This window comes from Mastigoproctus giganteus, chromosome 9, assembly GCF_048544385.1.
Source record: "Mastigoproctus giganteus isolate SK-2022 chromosome 9, ASM4854438v1, whole genome shotgun sequence".
NCBI classification, from domain to species: domain Eukaryota; kingdom Metazoa; phylum Arthropoda; class Arachnida; order Uropygi; family Thelyphonidae; genus Mastigoproctus; species Mastigoproctus giganteus.
In genome coordinates, this window is record NC_143583.1 from 149,898,094 (window position 1) to 149,921,399 (window position 23,306).

The 23,306-nt window shown below is 36.2% G+C and overlaps 1 protein-coding gene across 1 annotated transcript in view; it reads right to left on the reverse strand.

The window, feature by feature from the left end:
- The window catches only part of LOC150080816 (uncharacterized), a 257,487-nt gene that overhangs the window by 80,975 nt on the left and 153,206 nt on the right, over positions 1–23,306 (reverse strand). The window contains exons 4-5 of the mRNA XM_090381203.1: positions 19,494–19,592; positions 11,677–11,737 (exon numbers count right to left, since the gene is read on the reverse strand). Of these exons, the coding sequence (XP_090237329.1) occupies positions 11,677–11,737; positions 19,494–19,592 (160 nt within the window). The remainder of the gene's footprint in view (positions 1–11,676; positions 11,738–19,493; positions 19,593–23,306) is intronic.

Below are 23,306 nucleotides of genomic sequence, written 5' to 3' on the forward strand. Positions count from 1 at the left end.
CAAGAAGCAAGTTTTCTACTCTTAGCCTGTTCAAAATCTAGTTTGGACTGATTAATAACTGCTTTACAATTCTTGCAAGCTTTGGTGTAGGCAGAAAACGAAACTGAAGAACTGGAAACAAGCCAATTACGATATGCAACATTCTTCTTTTGAACAGCCTTAGCACATTAATGGAAAACCAAGGTTTAGATAAAGGACGAGATTTTAAAGTGGAGTGTGGAATAAAGGATTCCATTCCTATAAGAATAATTTCACTGACCCGATCCATAACGTCATCAGAAGTTTTGAAACAGTAATCCGACCAAGGAAAAGGAGAAAAGAAATTTTGCAGGTCATTCCATTTTGCATTCTTGTAATGCCAAACAACACAAGGTTGGGAATAGCCATGAGATAAAGAATCCATTGGAGAACAGATAATCATCAAGTTGTGATCTGAGATGCCTAAAGGACCACTTCAACCATGTACTCAGAAGGGTTGTTTGTGAGAAAAAGATCAAGCGTGTTAGCTGTATGGTTAGAACTGTCCTGTATTCTGGTAAGTAAATGGACAATCTGTGCAAGGTCATTAGTAATTGCAAAAGTCTGAGCATCCCAACCAGCTGGGTCTGTGTGACTAGAGAATGGAAGCCAGCTGGAGTTGTGAACATTAAAATCACCAAGGAAAATTACCTCACTGTAAGGAAAGTTGGACTGGAGAAAGTCAAGTTGCAAAGAGAGGAAGTCAAAGAGCTCCAAGTGATTAGTGGAGTTGGGAGAACGATAGAGACAGCAGATGAATTTGACAGAATGAGGTAGAGAGATTTTAAGCCAGACGTCAAAAAGAGGAGATTCCAAATTACCAAGTCTCTGATAAGAAATATCAGAACGGACATGTGCACAAGCACCACCTTTGAGACGAAAGGAATCATACAGCGAATAATTTGGGCAACTGAGATGAGCAGTGGTTGAATCAACCGATAACTGAGATTCTGTCAGAAAAAGTACATGGGGTTTGGCATACTGCAAGTGGAAATGGACATCGTTGAGATTAGAACTGAGACCACATATATTTGTGAAATGGACTAGGAAGTGTTTGGGAAGTTAAATCTTTTTGTAGTTAAGCTTACTCTGTTAGTTTGACAATTCATGGTATATTCAATAGTAAAAAAAGTAGGAGGGACATGGTGTATGAAGTAGTTGGACAGACAACTTGAGTAGTCGAGACCAGCTAATTTAATAGCATCTTCAAAGAAGGGTGAATACGTGTCGAGGATGTCTTTTATAGCCCGGGCACGTTCCATCGCTGTATTTCAAGAGCATGGTGGTGGGTCACGAGTAGTCGTAGGGTAGAGGGAAAATTTTCTGCCTCACCGTATTACACTTATAGTTTGGGAATTTGTAGATGTTTTTTTGGGGGAAAAAGGGGGGGGGAAGGAAAAGGAAAGGGAAAGAAAGGGTTTCAATCAGAAATATGGGTGCGTGACTAATCGTCCCTGTTAGTAGAGGTCCTGGATTGTATAGTAAGGGTGTGATGTTCTGTTATTAAAGTTGAACTTATAGGATATTTGTTTTAGGTCCCATTCTTCAGAGATTATTATTGGTCTATGTATGTTTATTGATCTGTTTGTTGATCTTATTGCTAGTGTCTCACTGATTTCTTACTTAAATTTTGTGTCTTGTTTGTCAATTATTATAGTGTTTTTGAAGGAAGGGTAATGTCCTGTGTCTAAGTGGTGAGCTACCAATTCAGAACTATTTTTTTCCCCCCGTTCAATCTGTTTTTTCTTTGTTATTTGCGGCTACTTTTAAACTGCTTTTATGTTTTTGGATTCTTGTGTGTAGCGATGTTCTCATGCTGCCTATACACTGGTGTTCAAAGAAAGTACACCACCTAGGAATTTCACATTTCTAACCCTTTTTCATGATGATATGTTACGTTAATTAATAGCATCACAAATATAAACATAAACAAAAGATATTTATTAATAGTTAAGGCAAAGCTAAGTAATATTTGACAAGTGCTCCCAAAATATTCCAAAATGCGCATCTGCAACCTTTATACAACAATTTTAGTAAACACAACAATTATGGCTGAAATGTTATCAGAAGCCATCAATTTGCTTCAGTTTATCAATTTAAATGGAAAACAAAATGAAGTTCACCAGGTGCAAACTAATATTTAGTTGAACTGCCTCTGGCCCTGATGACAGCAGCACACCATTGAGCCATTGACAAGATCAATTTCTGAAGATAATCAACTGATAGTTTGTGGTTCTGAACATGAATTATGGCTTCCTGAAGTTCATGAAGGGTCTTTCATTTCTTTCTGGCAAATGCAGATTCCACATGATGCCAACAGTTCTCTATAGGATTCAGGTCCGGCCTGTTTCCTGGCCAGCTAAGATTTGTAATAGACCATTCTTCCAAACATTTTTTTACCTGTAAAAAATGTAAACACATTACTGTTGAACATCTAATGCAGAAATGAAGCTAAAGTAACTAGAGAGGTGCCTACTTACACTTTTTGCCCAATGACAGGGAGTAGAGTCATCCTGAAAGATGCAGCTACTTGGCAGGTTGAAATAGTCTCTAATGATTGGCAGCAATTTGCTTTCCAATATAGCCAGGTGTCCATTGGCATTTACAGAACCTTTTATAAACTGCAGGTGATCTACTCCGCAATGCAAAATGCACCATCATATCATTTGGCTGGTAGGGAATTTCACTGTAGACACCATACAGTCTGGATGGTATATTTCACCACATCTACAGTGAATCGTTTGTCTCCCATCAGAGCCATGCAGGTTGAATTTCTTCTCATCCGTAGCCGTGAAGGGTATTGTGTACGGTATGTCTGCTTTGTATGCAATAAAGAGTTCTAAAATAACTGACTTCCACTGCTAGGGGAAGTCAGTTATTGTCAGCCATTTGACATGCTCCTTACACCAATTAATAGGGTCTTTTTCATTTTTTGTGTGAGGAGGGGCTTCTTAGGACGACGGGCTACAAGTCCATTTTTGAAGAGGCATCTGACTGTTACTGCACTTGCTACCACTCCTGTATGTTCTTCCCATTCTCTTTTCAGCTCAGACAAAGACGTTTTATGGTTATTAAGACATAAGCACTTCAAAACATGGTCCTGTTTTGGTGTAGAGACTCATTTGCATCCAGTTCCTTTTATCCTATCAGCAGAACCAGTATTCTTGAGTTTGGAAAGAAATCTACTCACTGTCGACTGATTACAAGACATTCTGTAAGCAATATGACGGGAAGAACATTCTTCCTCACGTAAAGCAACAATAGTACTCTTTCTTCATGGCATCAACTGCACGTAATGCGCCATCCTGACACAAGCAAGGAATGACTGCAACTCTTGTAGAGTGTGCTTATATAGCTGAAAGTAACAGCTGATGCAATATTACTCACCTACGCATGTCAATCTTATCTGATGCAATCTGTAAGAATATTGCCATATACTTATGCAATTCGTATGACAATTACAATTTTAAGGGGTGATGCACTTTCTTTGAACATCAGTGTATATATGCTCACAATCCGGTGTGCAGGGAATTGCATAAACCACGTTTGTTTGTTGTTTGAAATCTATTGTTTTTTTGTTGATAGCTGAGCTTTTTAGGTATGTCCATAGTTTTTTGGAGCAACCAAAGTCTAGATTTAACTCCGGAACCTTTGAAGATTTTTTCAATGGTTGTTGGTATGTTTCAATGTATGGGAGCCCTATCCATTATTTTTATTAGCACTTCTCATTTTTTAGCACAGATGGCTACTCGAGTTGTCTGTCCAACTGTCTAATAAAGTTTTGAGACTTTAGGACCTCCACATATTATTTTACTGTATAAAGTAATAAAATTTTTGGATACAGTGCACACATGGTAAGAATATACTCAGATCCTCGAGAATGCCTCTGTATACACACTACTCGGACTCCCTCCAGTCACTATCTGGCAGAGTAGAGGTAGCAAGATTAACACTAGCTGATCCGGAAGCCTCCTAGAGAGTTACCAATAGGTTCGGTCCGGTGTACTAACTAGCGACTGGCCTGCGAACACCGTTTTAGAGCTGTACCCTTGAAATGTAAGGAGGTTTGGATCTCGCCATGATGTCCATCATAACTGCAAAAGACATCAGTCATACTGCATGATAGAAGAGATGGGGAAGGTTCGAGTGGAATTTGGCTCTGGAGACTAAACATGGGTTCCACCACTTCAAGCTTCCAATAAGCAAAGTAGTGGTATTGCACCGGTTGATGAGAGTCATCTACCACCTAGTATTGCCTGGTAACATAGAGGGGTGCCATTCCTCCATGTGGTGTGGATGCCACATCTCAACTCCTGCTTATGTTGGTTCACACCTGGGTGGTCACGCACAGTGTACTTGTGCATGGGGATTATACCCAGGATTACTAACAGTCCCACCATTGTGAAGGTGCAAGCAAAGGATTTGGCTGTTAGAGACCAACCGGACTTATCTGAAATTGGGTCCACTTGACTTGAGTTCACCTGAATATCAGTTCCATCAGCATTTTAGACTCCCAGGTAGCAAGTACAGCTTGCCTGGCATATCTGAGAGAATGTCTGCGACAACCTCAAGGACCACTCACAAGCAACCTTTTTTTTTTAGTGTAATAAGACATATATACAGTCCAATTCCTGGAGCCTTCCTTCAATGGCTTTTCTGGGAGATACTTCTCAGAAATCATTATATCACTTATTTTACAGTAATCAGACTCCTTATCATCTCCCCCCAACCAAGCAATATTTACAGTTGAACCTTCTTTCAACTGTAAAAATCACTGCCAAGTATCCATTCAATTCATCTTCCACATCTGTTGGGATTTCTATGATTCTTCCACTTCGATCAAGTAAAATTTCTATCTGATTCACTCTTCTTTTTCGTATTCACGTGAGCAGAACTCCTTGTGCACATTCTTGGCTCTCTTAGGTAATAATTTCTTATATTCATTTTCAACTCTCTTAATCCCATTACATATATGCTTATAATATCCAAATCATTCGGTGTCATGTGATAGTCTGCAGCTGCACCATGCTTTTATTTTGCTCAATTAAACTCATATGTTCTCTTGTCATCCAATTTTAGCATCTTTATTTTGTGGCTTCTCTACTAGAATGAATGAATTTGCGGGTTCCAGGATAAATCTACTGAATACTTTCTATAATGAACTGGCATCCAAGAGCATATAGCACTCTTCATTTAACTGAGTACAAAGAATCTGAATCCACTATATCCCCTCTCTAGAAATTGAAGCCCTCGCTGTTTTATGTAATCACAGGAATTTCTTTGAACACTATCCATTTTATGACACTGTGGTCCAATAATGGTTTCAGAACTGTAAGGTTTTGATACATTTTGGATCCTTGGAGAGAACCAGATCAAAAATATTAAAATATGTTGTATTCTCTCTTACATATTAAAATAAGCAACAATCATCTAGATAGTCAAAAACATTTCCAGCAGGCATACTGCCAGTCCATGATTTCTAATCTATAAATGGTAGGTTTACATTGTCCATAAAGAAGCAATCAGACTTGTTTGCCAATCATAATATAAACTGCTGACTTAAAAAGTGTAAACAGCTTCTAAGTCAACAACTTTTTAGTCTTCTCAATTTACCTATTATAATTAAAGATCTCAAAAAAGAGATTATGACACATGGTTGTCATAGTCTAAGTCAGAGGTTCCCAAACTACTGAGATTTACGGATCCCCTTCAAAAATCCAAAAAAAAAAGTGTGTGTGTGTGTGTGTGTGTGTGTGTGTGTGTGTGTGTGTGTGTGTGTGTGTGTGTGTGTGTGTGTGTGTGTGTGTGTGTGTGTATACAGTGAGTTTTCTGAAAAGAAAATTCAAAGTTTTATGTTTAAAACAACTGAACTGTATTCTTATTTTTACATAAATATATAATAACTTCATTTAACATCAATTTGCTATACAAATGAATAATTTGACCAGTTCCAGAGGGTCCGTGAAACGTACCCTCTAGAACTGGTCTACAGACTCCAGTTTGGGAAATGCTGGTCTAAGTCTTTGACTATGTCATAGTCAAAGTTGCCTTTGTTACTGTTCACATTTAGGCCCTTAAATTTAATAAACATTTGATAATTACATGCAGTGAAATATTTCTCTCTTTGAATTTAGTGGACCTACACAACTATTAGTTATGTCCTTAATTCTCACATTATAAGTTGCAAATTCAAGTTGCCTAAAGAGATTTTTGGCAAGCTTCTCAGAATTGTTTTGGCCTGTAACATAAACCTCATCATCTTCCCTTTGCAATAAGTTATCTCAAACCACAAACACTGAATGTCCATTTCAATTTGATCTGACTCTGGGACCAGACTGGTCACTTCTAGGCATCTTTTGATAAGAAGAATGAATTATGAAATATGAATGAAAGAATGAATTATTCAACTCCAACCTCTGAACGACCTTGCATCTCAGTTAGTCCTACTACATTCTATGTAGTAATGCCCAGAAAACTGCAAATAAATTAAACAGATTAAACTTTTGTTTGGCTCAACTAATTTATTTGCAGTTTTCTGGGCATTACCACAGAATGCTGAAAAAAAGTCATGAGTTAGGGTTAAATTTGAAAGCATCTGCAATTCTGCCCAGACACACAATAGGAGGGAGTATATGATGACAGCCTTGTCAATCAATTCAGCCCTGGAGAGATTGTGCAAGGCAAATGGGGTAGAATTTTTCTCAGCGTGATCTGTGCTTGTTAATAGGAAAGACTGCTTCTACAGTCTCTTCTGCAGAAGAGGTGGAAGTGATCCTTATACCAGCAGCAGCCTAGAAGGCAGCCTAGAATGAGCAGCAGCCTAGAAGGCAAGTTTCTGGGGATCTCAAGAACTGCTGAGAGTCATCATGAAACAAGTAAATACATGGACTGTGTTAGGGTAATGAAGAGTAAGAACAAGTGCATGTATACCAATGCTATAAGTATAATAAAGAAATTTGATGAATTTGAAGTGCTGGTCAAGACATCAAAGGCAGATATTGTTGTGATATCAGAGAAGTGCATCCAGTTGATATGGGTGACCAGTGCAATGTTGAGTCAGTTTGGGTTAACATAAGCAATGGGAAAGCAAAAATGGTCAGGAGCGCGAGTGTAGTAACACACGCTCTTTGAGTGAACTGGTGTTCAAAAACCCGTGACTGCAAAATAATTAACATTTTTATTTATGATTTATTGTAAACTTGACAGATCTGGTGGTAGTGCCGGAGTATAAACAAGAACAAACAGAATTTCTTATAATGTGGGTTTTTAAATTTCCAGATATTGACTGGAACTTGTGTATTGGTCACTCGCACACTAGCAAGACTGTGGATTTATTGGATGACTATTTTCTACAGCAGCATGTTTGAGAGGCAACCAGGGGGAGCAATACACTTGATCTGATTATCAGTAGTGATTATTCATGCATTAAGAATCTGCAGATAAAGGAACCACTAGGTGGCAGTGATCCCAGTGTATTGATGTTGGATTTACTTAAAGATGTGACTACCATCTTTAAGTAAAACCCTTCCCTTTACTCCTACCAGGAGTAAAGGGAAGGGTTTTAGTTTTGACAAAGGTGACGATGATGGTCTCAAACAGTTTTAAATTCTATACAGTGGGACCAAATGATGATGTTACCAATAGCAAATTCTAAATGGTATGAATTCAAGGAATTAATCTTGTTATGCTACTAGGCTTTTCATACCAAATAAGAAATACTGCTAAAAGTTTACACCTAAATGGATGTCAGATGAACTAATGAAACTTGTGGCAAAGAAAAAAAATGCATGGGATGCATATAAATTATCAGGTAACACAGAAGTCTATGGTAGATATAAACTAGTCTGTAATCAAATCACAAATTAGGTTAGTCAGCCAGATTATGAGAAATCTTTGGCAAAGGATGCAATGAGAAACAGCAAAGGCTTCTTTACTTATGTAAATTCTAGTGGGAAAGGGATAAATCAGATTGCTCCACTTGATATTGATGGCTCGACTGTTGATGATCCTGTTCAAGGTAGCTGACAAACTGAATGAGTATTTTGCATCTACATTCACACATGAGGAGTTATTCAGGGAAGGGAATATTAAAAGATTATCAACCTCTGGTAGGGAGCTAAATGATTTTGCAATAACTGAAAGCAAAGTGGAGAAGAAAGTGTTGAAGTTAAACATAAGAAAGGTATGTTTAACTTAATTTTAACTTCATATTAACCTCGGGTGAATGGGACGGTTGGTTGGTTGGTTGGTTCTTGGGTTTTATTGGCGCATTAGCAACTAAGGCTATAATGCGCCACAACCAGGTGATATATAAAAATTTTTGTTAGGTGAATGGGACATATCCAGTTATATTGAGGGAGGCAGCAAAGGAAGTAAACAAACCATTATCCATAATTTAGAGCATCCTTGGATTCAGTGGAGGCCCCATGGACTGGAGATGTGCAAATGTATCCCCAATTCACAAGGGACACACGAATAATTACAGCCCTCTTAGTTTAACTTATGTTCGGAGGAAGTCATAAGGTCACTGGTTAAAGAAGCAATGCAGGATCACCTAAGACAACACTTTAGTTATAGTTCAGATACTGCATGAGTTTGTTAAGGAGAAATCTTGCGCCTGAAAATTTGAATGGATGCTATGATGTGGTCACAAAGGAACTAGAGGCAAATTATAATTTTGATATAATATACTTGGATTTCAGGAAAGCTTTTGTTACTGTTACGCATGGAAGACTGCTGTACAAATTGGAGCAGTGTGCCATTAAGGGCAAGTTATGGATAAAGTTAGGGGAAAACTGCTATGGATAAAGGAATGGTTGAGTGGAAGAAGACAGATTGGTAATCAATGGACATTGCTCTTCATGGATTAATGTTATTAGTGGTATTAGTAAAATGTTAACTACTTTAATCAATGATATTGATGGCTTAATGTTTAAGTTTGTAGATGTTGTTATGTTGTTATTTGGTTTTTAGGAGCATTAACAACTAAGGCCATACTGCTCCGGGAATATGCAGTGGTCATTCCCTGACCTTTCCGCATCCTCTGTATTTGGTGGTGATGGGCTCGAACCCCGGTCTAATCAAGAAGCGTGTGCTACGCACTGCCGCTCCTTCTCACTTGGCTACAGAGGCACCTAAAGTTTGTAGATGATACAAAGGTTGACAGGGTTGTTAATGATGGTATGCTGCTTCAATAGGATCTAGAAAAGTTTGGCAGATGGGCTGAAAGGTGACGATGGTGGCCTCAGACAGTTTTTAAATTCTATACAGTGAGACCAACAGCAAATTCTAAATGGTAAGCATTCAAGGAATTAATCTTGGAATGCTACTAGGCTCTTCATACCAAATAAGAAATGCTGCTAAAAGTTTACACCTAAATGGATGTCGGATGAACTAATGAGACTTGTGACAAAGAAGAAAAATGCATGGGATGCATATAAATTATCAGGTGACACAGAAGTCTATGGTTGATATAATAAAGTTTAACACTGACAAAATGTTAAACTTTATTATATCAACATCTGCAGTACTTTATACAATTATACAATTAAGGAGAAATCTTGCCTGAAAAGTTGACTGGATGCTATGATGTGGTCACAAAGGAACTAGAGGCAAAATATAATTCTGATATAATATACTTGGATTTCAGGAACATCTGCAGTACTTTATACAATTATAAAGTACTGCAGATGGGTAGCAGTAACTCCAGAGTAACATACCAACTGTGCAGTTCTACACACAGGGTAGTGGAGAATGAAAAAGACTTGGGGGTAATTGTGTAGTCAGATATGAAGTATTCTGAGCAGTGCAGACAGGCAGCTAGAGCAGATCTTGTCAATGATATACAGAAACTTTGCTGGTAGGGATAAAGACATGATTATCCATTTGTATAAGGCAGTGGTCAGGCTGCACCTTGAGTACTACATACAGGTCTGGGACCTCATTTTAGGAAGGATGTAGAGCAGCTGGAACAAATACAGAGAAGGGCAATGACATTGGTGAGGGGGAACAAAGATTGCTCTTACCAAGAAAGGCTTCGGTTCTGCAAATTGCAGCATTTGGAGACCAGGCACATGTGAGGTGATCTGATTAAGGTGTATAAGGCTTTGAATGGTTTGAGCAAGTGCAATCTTCTTCTTGCTCAGATTATGCACTTGATGGTGTATAAATTCAAACTGGGGAAACACAGTTGTAGAATAGATGTGTAGAAATTTGCCTTTAGCCAGAGAGTGGTTGATTGCTGGAACAAACTTCTATCTATCATTGTGTAAGTTGATAGCTTAAAAATAGTTTCAAAGAAGAACTGTACAAACTATTGGAGCAATGGATAGGTGAAACAGGAAGGTTTTTTTTTGTTTTTTTTTTTTTGGCTGACGCTGAATAATCTTGTTTTCTTGCACCATCTGCTGCTAACTAATGCTAGAAAAAATGATATTTTCATTTTATTCCTTTTTACAATCCTTCACAGCTGCACATACGTGTCTTTCTTTTGGTCTATGACTACAGGTGGTGTTTGCTCCTATTTAAATGTCTCTTTCTTTTGCATAGGTTAACAGAAGTTGAACAAACATATCCTTAAAAGGAGAAGGCAGAAGGATAATTTTTGCCCATGTCAACTAACCTGTATCTTCCCTGTGACTGACTCCCCTAAATCCCTCTGGGATTAGCTCTGACTCCTTAAAGTCTGCTCAATGGAATTAGCAAAATTCCTTTTATTCATCTGTTTAAAAGAATTCCATCTTTACAAAACAAATTAATTCTAATAAGTAGGGCAGGCTATGTTGAAAGTGCTTCTGCCATAAGTATTTCAGAATTCCCCCGACCTAAAGTTAATTCGAAAGGCTTTCGTTATATAGACCTGTGGCCATATCCATAGCAATGGTTGTTCATGATTCATCTCACACTGGGCAGTCACATGCATTTATACTGATAGTGGATACTTTGAACACCTATTATAAGCTTAACTGTGCATCTATATTCAATGAATTTTTGAAAAGACACATGCATAGTTTTTATATGTACTAAATTTATTTTTATTATTATTAAATTTGGTTCTACATGGGACAAACTTCTATCCATAGCAATGGGTGATCCCAACCAACCCACTAGTTTATAGATAACTAGTGGGTTGGTTGGAGTCACCGCAAACCTGATGCCCCACGTAGAACCAAATTTAATAATAAGAAAAATAAGTTTAGTACACACACATTTTTTTTTTTTTTTGAACATACCTTATAAACCATTTTTTTTTTTTTTTTTTGGTTTGTTTATGCTAATCCAGTCATTAATTATATTATAAAAGTCAAATCATAATTAAATCATTATATACTAAATGTGCTCCACCATGTTAACGTAATGCAGTGCAGTGTTCTCATTTCTTAAATTATTGTCCCTGTATAAAAAATGTCTTTCAGTCTTTTCATTTTAAACTGTGTATAAATGTGAAATCTAACACATATTCACAAATAAGTGACAAATAAATGTGAAATTTAGCAAATACTTACAAATAAGTGACAAATGTTTTGAATGAAACAGCTCACTATATACTGACATTTATTCCATAAACATAATTTTAGGTCAAGATAAGTTATTTTGACCTATCACGTTATTAGAAAATGTAATTTCAGAATAACAATGCTAGAAAACAAGTAAACCCACCAGTATTCTGAGATGTCAGCTGGCCATTAGTCATGTTTGTTCTGCTTATTTTTTCTGGAACCTTGGAAGAGTACAGAAAAATCAGAGTTAATATAGCTAATAATGTAAAATATACAAAACAAAAAATAATCTACAAAACAAAACTTTTAAAATTGAATAATTTCTCCAAAAAAAAAGTTGGCCACATAATCCTTACAGAGGAGTTTAATAAAACTTTTAGTGTTTATTATTACTCATTTTATCTTAATTTAGTCTTTTATTTCACTTTCTTAAACTTTTTTCTTTGTCAGTTGTGTGACCAAATTTTTGTGGAACTAACTTCCAAACTTCAGATCATTTTTGTTTGTTTCTTTCATGTGCAATTATTTTTGCTGTCTTCCTGCTCTGGTCTGGCATGAATAAAAAAAATGAATACTGAATATGAGCTTTTCAAACAATTCAATTTATTTTTGAGTTTACATGAATTATTATATAAAATTGATTGATAAAACATTAAAAAAACTTCAGACATTTTAAATGTTGTTATTTATAGGATTTTAGTGTGTGGTATTCCTTGAAACATTCATGCAGATGCAATCCTGGTTTTCTGGAGCATGTCTCACAATACTAAACTGTTTTTGTCTTCTTCCACTGCTAACCACTACTTCTGTCACTACATAGTCTTTCTTATTTGAATTTTCTTGTTTCATCACAAAATGAGGATAGCCAATTCAATCTTACTTCGGCATCTGAAATTGATGGCCTTTTTGAAGAAAGCACATTCTTATTTCAGACACCTCCTACTTCTTTCGGAGGTATCCGAAATAAGACTGCTTGTGACAAAAGTTTTTTTGAGATGGATCTGCCACCTTCATCAGGATGAAGCTGTCCTAAAATGAGACTTCTAATAGCCAGAAAAACAACTTTCTCCACCATTTCATTGATTTCTGAGTGAACGAATACCTTGCACAGCAATGGTCAGCCTGTCTACCGCTCCCATATTTTTTTGTATTTTCACAAATAGCAAGTGGTTTTTCAATCTGTAAGATTTCCCCTGCTTTTCCTTGCGACCACAGTGTGTGTGTGTGTGTGTGTATCACTGAAAGTAGAAGTACAGTTGTTTTGTCTTTCCATGCCAGCACTTGAACTTTATTCTACTTTCAGAAACCAATGAATTTCAGAAACACCCAACAGGCACTGTTGGGTGCATACTCAGTTTATGCAGTTCTTCTGCTAGTTGAATACCACTGCAAAATCGGTCAATGAACAAATGAAATCCACTACCATCAATGCTTTGAAGAAGTTTTTGAATGAGATGAAGCATGATTCTTGAGGTGAAAGTCAAGTCTGGCCTTATCAAGCTAGCAGTAGCAGTCTTTCTGTTTCTGAGTCAGCTAAAACATATACATGAAGACCCCACTTTGTTGGCTTTTGAGAGTTATAATATTTGAATGAAATTCTATGCTTCAAACCAACAGTACTTTCATCTAATGCAATATTTCTGCATGAAACAAAATGTTCATAAAACATTAGCATTAGCATTAGTAGAGGCATTTGATGCAAGAAAGCAAGCTTATGCAGCATCAGCCAAAAAAAAAAAAAAAAAAGTAACATAAATAAATAAAAATAACCACTTCCACTTCACCCCTCTGTACGTTCGAAATACCTGTCCAGCTGAGCCTTAAACTTATTTAGGCTATCAACTTCCACGACAAGGGATGGAAGTCTGTTCCACCTACCAACCACCCGCTGGCTAAAGGCAAATTTCCGCACATCTATCCTACATCTGTCTTTCCTCAATTTGAATTTATGCCCTCTCAGGTGATTATTCTGAGCAAGAGGAAGAATCCCATCAGCATTGAGCATGCTCAAACCATTCAAGGCTTTGTACACCTCTATCAGATCACCTCGCTGGTGCCTAGTTTCCAGGCACTACAATTTGCAGAACTTAAGCCTTTCTTGGTAAGAGCACCCCTTTGTCCCATTCACCAATCTAGTTGCCCTTCTCTGTACTCGTTCCAGCAGCTCTACATCCTTCTTGAAATGAGGCCTCCAGGCCTGTATACAGTACTCTAGGTGTGGCCTGACCATTGCCTTATACAAGGGAATAATCACCTCCTTATCCCTGCTAGAAAAACATTTCATCAAGATAATCAACAATATTCTTCACTTTCCATCCCAGACTTTGAATTCAGCATCCAAAATATTTACAGAAACCTCTTCTTGCTAAAAACATTGTTAAAAAAATTGGATTTTATCTGTCCATTCTTCAGACCCATATTTCTTTATAGTTTTTTTCATTTAGTCCCATGTTAATAATCACACCAAAAAAAGCCTTTAGTTACTTTATTTATTGAAACTGAAACTCAGTTGCACCATATGGAACAATCAGGAAGTAACTTATTTGAAAGAGTTTTGTTGGCATAATTATTGTTTCATTCAAAACGTCTTCAAACAAATTCCAAAAAAAACAGCTGAAAATTAGATATAAACCACATTAAACCCTATCAGAATATGGTTAATTCTGCATTTAAAAATATGGAACATTTGTTTAATAATCTCAGAAATAAGAGTTTGTCTAACACCAATTGCTTATTTTTGCTATCTCAATATATACAAATGTCTGACTACTGTATACATTATACATTTGATGGGCTTTACTCTCTAATTATCAAACTTATAAAGCAAGAAAAGGATTCCCAGACAGGATGGTATTTCAATTGGTAAATCTTTTAGTTGAAGCTATCTCAATATATAAAAATGCCTGACTACTGTATATATTAGACATTTTGTGCTTTACTCTTTAATTATCAAGCTCATAAAGCAAGAAAAGGATTCCCAGACATGATAGTATTTGAATTGGTAAATCTTTTAGTTGAAAATAGAATAGCCTCAATTTTAGTTGAAGCTAGCATAATCTATCCTAATCTAACTTAACCTATATGTGATCTGCAGATTTATGGATTACCTATGGGTCTTAGTTTAAGTGGTCTCTTGTCAGTTACATTTATCCAAGGTTGAACAAATATATTTACAGCCAGTGGCGTATCCAGGTATCATCATAAGGGGAGGCATGGCAACCATGCTTTTGAGTATTTTTTTTTTAGAATGCCTCCTGCGTTCTTTTTGTTTAATTTCAAATTTTTGGTTAAGTGGGACATATGCCCCTTCTACCCACACCCTGAATGAGCCCCCGTTTACTTTCATACTGCAAATCATGTTTTACGATAAACATCTTGATGACATATTGTGCATAACAGATACACAAACAAGAATGAATATTACTGAAGTATTTAATAATGTTATTAGCTTTCTTAATCTTACAAGATTACAATCAATTACAATAGAAGGTTTAATCCAAGTTAAAAATATACACTGAGTGGACAAAAATCATGAGATACCTACTTGGTAACGGGTATGAACAACTTTCGCCCTGATAAGGACAGTCACATGGCGAGGCATTGAGTCTATTAGTTCACAAAAGCATTCCACAGGTATTTCCATCCATGCTTGCTGCACCGCTATCCATAATTCCATTGCATTCCTGGGTGGAGGATCCAAACCTCAAACGGACCTTTCCACAGCATCCCAAAGATGCTCCACAGTGTTCATCTCCAGCGAATGGGGAGACCATTCCATGGTGGTAAGGTAAAATCTGCAGAATGTTCTTCGAACCATTCTGATCGCATCTTACGCATCTGACCTTCGATCGATGCGTAACCTGGACAGAAGTCCCAAAGTGTGCCAGATGAACATTCCCCAAACCATTACCAACCGTCCACCTGCCTGAACAGTTTCTTGTTGACATGATGGGTGCATAGCTTCAAGCGGTTTCCACCAGATATGCACCTTCCTGTAGGCTCGAAACAGGACTAATGAGACCAGGAGACCCATCTCCAATCATCCAAGGTCCAGTGCCGATATTCTTTAGCCTAGTTGAGGTGTAGGGTCCTGTGTCGTGGTGTTAGTAATGAGAGTCTGGTGGGTCAGCAGCTCCCATAACCTACTGCAGCTAATGATCGCCTGATGATCTTGGTGGAGACGTTTCTGGCACCTCCATCGTTGAAATCGACAGTGCTTTGTGCCACTGTTACTCTCCAGTTGGCTGAAACAATGCGAGACAGACATCAACGGCCACGTTCATCCACTACCTTTCTCCGCCATGCACATAATGCCCACAGTGCACTGTCCACAATGAGATATTATTCCGGAAATGGCATATTCACAATACACTCTTGATATTGTCAAATGGGGATAGTGCAATTTCTGTACTACCTCTGCAATAGAGTGACCCATGTGTCGGGCACCCACTATCATCCATCTTTCAAAGTCGATTAACTCACGACGTTTATCCATACTGACATTGAATTACCTTCTACTGAATGCAGTGTACCTTTATACCTGCCAAGCGGTAGGTGCGTCCAATAGCGAGAGGACTGGAACCAGGTATCTCATGAATTCTGTCCTTTCAGTGTATATCATAAACCTACTAATAAATACATCTATTAAGTATATCGAAATATACTTAAAAAAAAGTTCTTGTTTATGCTCCAGCATGACTACTAGGTCAGAGGAGTTGGCATTAATTATTTTGATAATAAACACAATCATTAACTGTATTTAGCAGTCATGTGAGCTTGCACCACAATTTGCTCAAAGTGCATGTACTTCTGCACCCTCGTGTGCCATTACCTAGCTACATTTTCTAATAAATAAATAAATTTTCTGTTTATACTCTGGGACGACCAAATGGTCAGAGGAGTTCACAAGGTAGAGAGAATACATGGAACAGCACCATATTTAGCAGTCACGGGCTTAAACCCTGGTCACTCAAGGCACATGTACTTATGCACCCATGCACCTGACCACTCGGTTTCAGCAGCCGTATAATAAACAAGCCTATTACTACTTCTAATTTAAAATATACTGCAATCCTTTAATAATGTTTCTTCACTATAATAGTTACCATCCATTTGTCCACAAACATTTGGTAATATTAACCAATTTTTGAATGAATATTTATATTCAATCATTCTGAATTTCATTTATATCACTCAAAAACTGGCATTAGTATCTTAAGTTGGATTAAAGCCTCTGTTGTAGGCAATTGTAATCTTGTAAGATTAAGAAAGTTAATAGAATTATTTAATACTTACATAACATTCATTATTGGTTGTGTGTTATGCACAATAATGTCATTGAGATATATACCATAATGTGCCTGCTAAATACAATTATATAATTGTACTACCCAACTTGATTTAGAAAATGAAGTAAACATTTTGACAGATAGGTTTATGAAATGTATATACCTTTTTATCCATTAAAGAGCAAGCCAGACTATGACAAAGTTCAGCAGTTGAATTTAATCTTATTTTTAAAAATATTTTATTTTCATTCCTTACATTGAACAGTGGTTTCATCTTTCATAAAGTTATTTAAAAATACAGAATAGAAGACAGTGGTGATACCAATCTGTAAATCAGAGTTCATATCCAAATCTCATTCATTTCGTAGATTAGCCAGTTGTCATCAGAAACATAACTTCACTTGAAGTATTTTTTGGACTGCTTGTGATTACTCATATCAATCAAGGTTCAAATAAGTATATTTTGACAGATATTCAATCAACATGTTGCTTCAATTGTGGATAATTATCCTGGAGCTTTAGAACTTTCACATCATTCAATTGAGACATCATTAAATAAACATTTATTCACCTTTTGAACACATCAAAATAATGAACATGCAGCATAATATCACAAAAATATTAATCTCCACGACCTTAGAAATTAAGTTACACTGAAATTCCATAAATGTAAGACATCCAGACACCCACCTTTACAATCTGACCACTGGTGATACAAGCACATGCATAAAAAGCCTTCCTAATGAAACGAAGATTATTTAAGGTCTTATTCACTTTAGTTTAGCTAGCCTCATTTGTCAAAAAATCCTGTCCATCTTAGAGCTAAGCTATTTTATCACTTGTCATTTTGATTGATTAGTCATCTTTTGGTGTCTCATTCAAAACTGGTTATATCTTTAATAGTAATGTTTCTTCACTATAATAGTTACCATCCATTTGTCCACAAACATTTAGTGCCGACCGGGCTAGCCGGGTGGGTAAAGTGCCTGCCTGGCAACCCAAAGGTCGCGGGTTCGAATCCCGCCTCGGGCTTGGATCAAAGTACTGCAAAAACCTTGGGAGGTGCACTATGGCCACAGAAGCCGATGCGCCAACAACTACAAAAAAAAAAAAAAAAAAAAACAAACATTTAGTAATATTAACCAATTTTTAAATGAATATTTATATTCAGTCTTTCTGAATTTCATTTATATCACTCAATAATCACATAATTGTGCAGGCAGATATGAAGTTTTCTGAGCAGTGCAGACAGTCTTGCAAGAGTTGCTCATGGTGTCGTGTCAACGATATACAGGAATTTTTCTAGCAGGGATAAGGAGGTGATTATCCCCTTGTACAAGGCAATGGTCAGGCCACACCTTGAGTACTGTATACAGTACTCAAGGTCTGGAGGCCTCATTTTAAGAAGGATGCAGAGCTGTTGGAACAAGTACAGAGAAGGGCAACAAGATTAGTGAATGGAACAAAGGGTTGCTCTTACAAAGAAAAGCTTAAATTTTGCAGATTACAGTGCTTGGAGACTAGGCACCTGCGAGATGATCTGATTAAGGTGTATAAAGCTTGAATGGTTTGAGCATGCTCAATGCTGATGGGATTCTTCCTCTTGCTCAGAATAATCACCTGAGAGGGCATAAATTCAAATTGAGGAAAGACAGTTGTAGGATAGATGTGCAGAAGTTTGCCTTTAGCCAGCGGGTAGTTGATTGGTGGAACAGACTGCCATCTTTTGTTGTGGAAGTTGATAGCCTAAATAAATTTAAGGCTGAGCTGGACAGGTATTTGGAATGAATGGAGGAGTGAAATCGGAGCATTTTTTTTTTTTTTTTTTTTTGGCTGATGCTGCATAAGCTTGCTTTCTTGCATTGTATACCTCTACTAATGCTAATGTCGTATTCTCACATTAATGGCAAATGGGTGTCCTTTTGTTGATTTAGACGGGAGTGTCAGCTGTAACTTGTTTTCTGAGCACTAAAATACGTCAGCATAAGTAATTTTATTGCATGTAATGCATGCAATAAAATTACTTATGTAGATAAAACAAGACAAAAGGTAGGACAGCACATGCTGTTTTGTAGGCAATGTACAAAAACTTTGCTATTAGATGCAAAGAGGTAATTATTCCATTATATAAAGCCATGTGAGATCACACATCTTGAATACAGATTTCAAAACCCCATCCTGAAAAGGATGTAGGTCTGTTTCTGAAAAAGGTGCAGTGAAGAGCATAAAGTACTGGTATAAATAAACATTACTATATAAAGAGACTTCGGTCTTGTGGGCTGGAAAGTCTTGAGACAAGACATCATGGGAATTTGACTGAAGTATTTAAGACTTTGATAAAATTAAATAACTGGAATATATATATATATATTTTTCATTTGTAGATGACTCAAGGTAAAGAAAATGTACTTAAAATAAGGAAGGATAATTTATAGACTGTTTACAGACTGGATATAAAAAAAAAATTCTCTTTTAGCCAAAGCATTATATTAATTGTTGGAATAAACATTACCTTGTAGAATCAGAGAGTTTATGTAAATTTGAATGCAGGGTGGCCAAGTATCTAGATCAAACCAGGTTGATTTTTTCCAAGGCTGATACTAAATAAATTTAAGTTCTTTCGCAGTGATTTACCTTTATTCATACTAATAATGAAAAAAATTTAAAGCAATAAACATAGATACAATACCTGAAATTGAGTGCTACTAGGCACAAGTGGATCTAGTACTGGGATTGACAAATTGCCACTACAGCTACTTTCTGGAGTTTCTGGGGTATATGGTGATAACTAAAAAGTAGAGAGAAACTTCAGTACATTTTAAAAAATAGAATTTAAATAGTAGTTACAATCTTTTTATTTATAAGGAAGTGAAAACAGTGCAGTCTTCTATATCAATGTAATTGTTTTACATCAGTTTTCTCTACTAGTATGTCAAAATATAATTTTCTTATATTATCACATTTTTTAAGGAGTTTAATTGCATATTTAGAAATTTAGAAATTAAGTATGCCATTAAACTCCTTAATAAAGCCTAGAAAAATATCTTTCACTTATGGAAGAGAATAACTACCATATATTATTAAGCTCAATACTAACTGTTTACAGTTTTCAGAGTTTTTCTGTGCATTGCCTACTTTGATAAAATTGTGCATTGTCTTTAGAAGTGTCTGTTTCTGGACCAATTTGAATGTTATGCAAGCTGGATAACCTGGAATAAATCACTGGGAAAGCCACATGCTCCCTGTGCCTGAGATATATACTACCACTCCAAATGAAGAGGCATTTAAATATTTTGCCAGTCTCTAAACTGAATTAAATCAGCACAACTTAGTGAATTGGTTCCTCCTAGTATTTTTCTTGTAAAAAGTATTACTATTTGTGTTTCCTGTTTTGTTTCGTTTCCTTTTACAAGTAAACATTTTTATTTCATTATATATTTTCTCATGCCCATGCACAAGATGTTTCCTTTCTAAAACATGAAACTTTAGATAGCAGGATTTATCACAAGTAGGATGACTGTGCTGCTTAAACAGCAGTATTGAAGACAGAATATTTTCACTTAGTTCATTATAAATGAGAGTACACACAATGTAGACAAGTGAAAGATGTTTAAAAGTTTTTAACAAAATTCAGAACTTTATGCAAATGCTCTACTTTTATCACTGTACTCCCTTCTTTTTCCTCCTCCGTACTTGACTGTGTGATATACCTCCAAATGTTCTTTGCTATTTAGCATGCAGTGTGTGTGTGTGTGTGCGCGCGCACGCAAAAGATTGGGGGGGGGGGTTCATATGTATTAGATAAATATTCCAAAAAAAAAATCTTCTGAAAAGAAAAATCATATTACTATGCACAACTATGAGTAAAAATTGTATTCTGCAGAAACACACACCTGTCAATTTTAAAAATTGGAAAACAGAATACTTAATAGAAATGCAGCTCTAGCCTTTATATTTCAGACATGTCTGAACAACATTATTAATTAATAACTAATTAATATATGTCACATGCTGCAACAGGTAACTAATATACATCTTCATAAAACACCTTTAAAATAAACTATATATCAAAGGTGTTTGCTTTGCTTATTTATTTTTTATCTTTCTCTTTAATCAGATAGTATTACCTAGTTTTGTGACCTGGTCAAAGTTAACTGTAGTGCAATACATTGATGGAAATCAATTATCACAGTACAGTCACACTGCTCAATAAATTAAATATAACCTATCTTTCATTCACAAACAAATTTTCTTAAAACAACAAAACATTAACATATTTTTAATGAAACTAACCTTTTTAAAAAAAAGCACAACTATAACAACCATTGTTACTCAATAACTAGAAACAACACTAGCATGTAAAACTCAGTCATTAATATTACTAAAAAAAAAAAAAAAAAAAAAAGAACAGAGCATTTAAATTGAGATATTTATCAAAAGTTAAATCTTTATTGCAAAAATCAAATACTATCAAACATGTGATATGCAAAATCCAGATATATTTTTATACCTAATATTGTAAACACATAATAGCATATGGTCGCCACACTTACGCTAAAAGTAAACAGAGCTTCATAACCAAACGTCAGCCTTTAATCCTTCAATGACTGTGTGGGAAAAACTCTCATCACCACATGGGTTGGGCCCGATGGACCCATGAAAAAATGTACAGTAGAAACAATAATATTTACAGTAAAATAATGAAAAAAATCATAACAAAAAAAAAAATTATCGGAATACTGTTTTAATCACTTTTTTTTTTGGTTAAGGTTGTTTGAACAGTATTTTAAATATGATTTGAAATATTTTTCAAAACACAAAGTACTTTTAAGAAAAGTGTCCAATTCACAATGTTTACACTCACTTTCAGCAATGTGAGTGAATGCAATCTGTATAAATAATATTTTTGAATTGATTGAGCAGGCTCAATGATGATGGCATTCTTGCTCGTGCTCAGACTACACATGACAGGGCATAAATTCAAATTGAGGAAGGATGATTTCAAGATAGATGGGTGGAAATTTGTCATCAACCAATGGGTGGTTGATTGTTGAAACAAACTTCCATCCGTGTTGTAGAAGTGGGTAGTTTGAATAAATTTAAGGAAGGATTAGGTGATGTAGAAGGTTTTTTTTTTTTTTTTTAAGCTTATGCTTCATTAGCTTGCTCTTTTGCAATCATTTGGCATAAATACTAATTCTAGAATGTATCATCACACATACACACAATGCCGACCGGGCTAGCCGGGTGGGTAAAGTGCCTGCCTGGCAACCCAAAGGTCGTGGGTTCGAATCCCGACTCGGGCTTGGATCAAAGTACTGCAAAAACCTTGGGAGGTGCATTATGGCCACAGAAGCCGATGCACCAACAACTACAAAAAAAAAAAAAAAACACACAAACACGAGATGGGGGAACCCCTGGTGCAGTCAGACACCTAACACAACACAGATATTTTGTATATTTGTATTGCTAAAATGCATTACAGTAAGTATAGGGTACTCAAAGAACTGCAGAATTTAAAAATCTAATAAACAGAAACTGAAAAAAAAAAAAAAAAAAATTTTTCATTTTTACAAAGTCAATTTACAGGGTGGATCACACAGACCACAAAAGAGAAAGTGCCAGCACACTGCCTAAACCAAAGTCCACTGACAACAACAAGGGAAAAGGGCAGGAAGGTACAAAGATTACCAAGAGAATCCTGCATAAAATGAATAATGGGTAAACAAAGACATAAATGCACTGTCAGACCCAACCCAGTCAGTGCAAAGTTAAGTGCACAGTGCTAAATTCAGTAGGTCTGTAATTGAGGAAAAAAGAAAAAAACACAAATTTGATTAAAAACGAAGTAAACTAAACTTATTGTAAAATCAGAAGGCACACCCCATTATTAGTAAACTTCCAACTAAAGTAGAAGAGTTGGCAAATATGGAAATGTAGACTGTGCCAAGTGGCATGACCACCAAAATCTAGTACAGTGTCCATTCTTAAAAGTCATCCCATATGCAATATGGGGACCACTTTTTGTAATATCTAACTCACCAGAGTAATTCCTCTAAAGCTTTAACTTCTGCACAACATTTATATGCACACAATTTCTCTTTTCACCAGTTTTCGCAGAGCAATGATATACTGTAAGTTAAGTTTTAAAATGAATAAAACGAATTCAGCAAATCATCATCATCATCAGCCATTTTCAATCCACTGCAGGATGAAGGCCTCTCCAGCAACCTTCCAGTTCCTTCTGTTTTGAGCACTGGCCATCCATTTACTACTCAAAAACTCATGAATTTCATCTATCCACCTCCGCCTTTGTCTTCCAGGTTTTCTTCTAGCTCCTCTTGGGTACCATTCTGTTATTTTCTTAGTCCATCTGTCATCATGTCTTCGAGCTATGTGTCCTGCCCAAGACCATTTTAGTTCTTTAGTTTTGATAAGAATGTCTTTTACTTGAGTTTGCTGCCTAATCCATGTGTTTCTCTTCTTATCTAACAGTCTGATT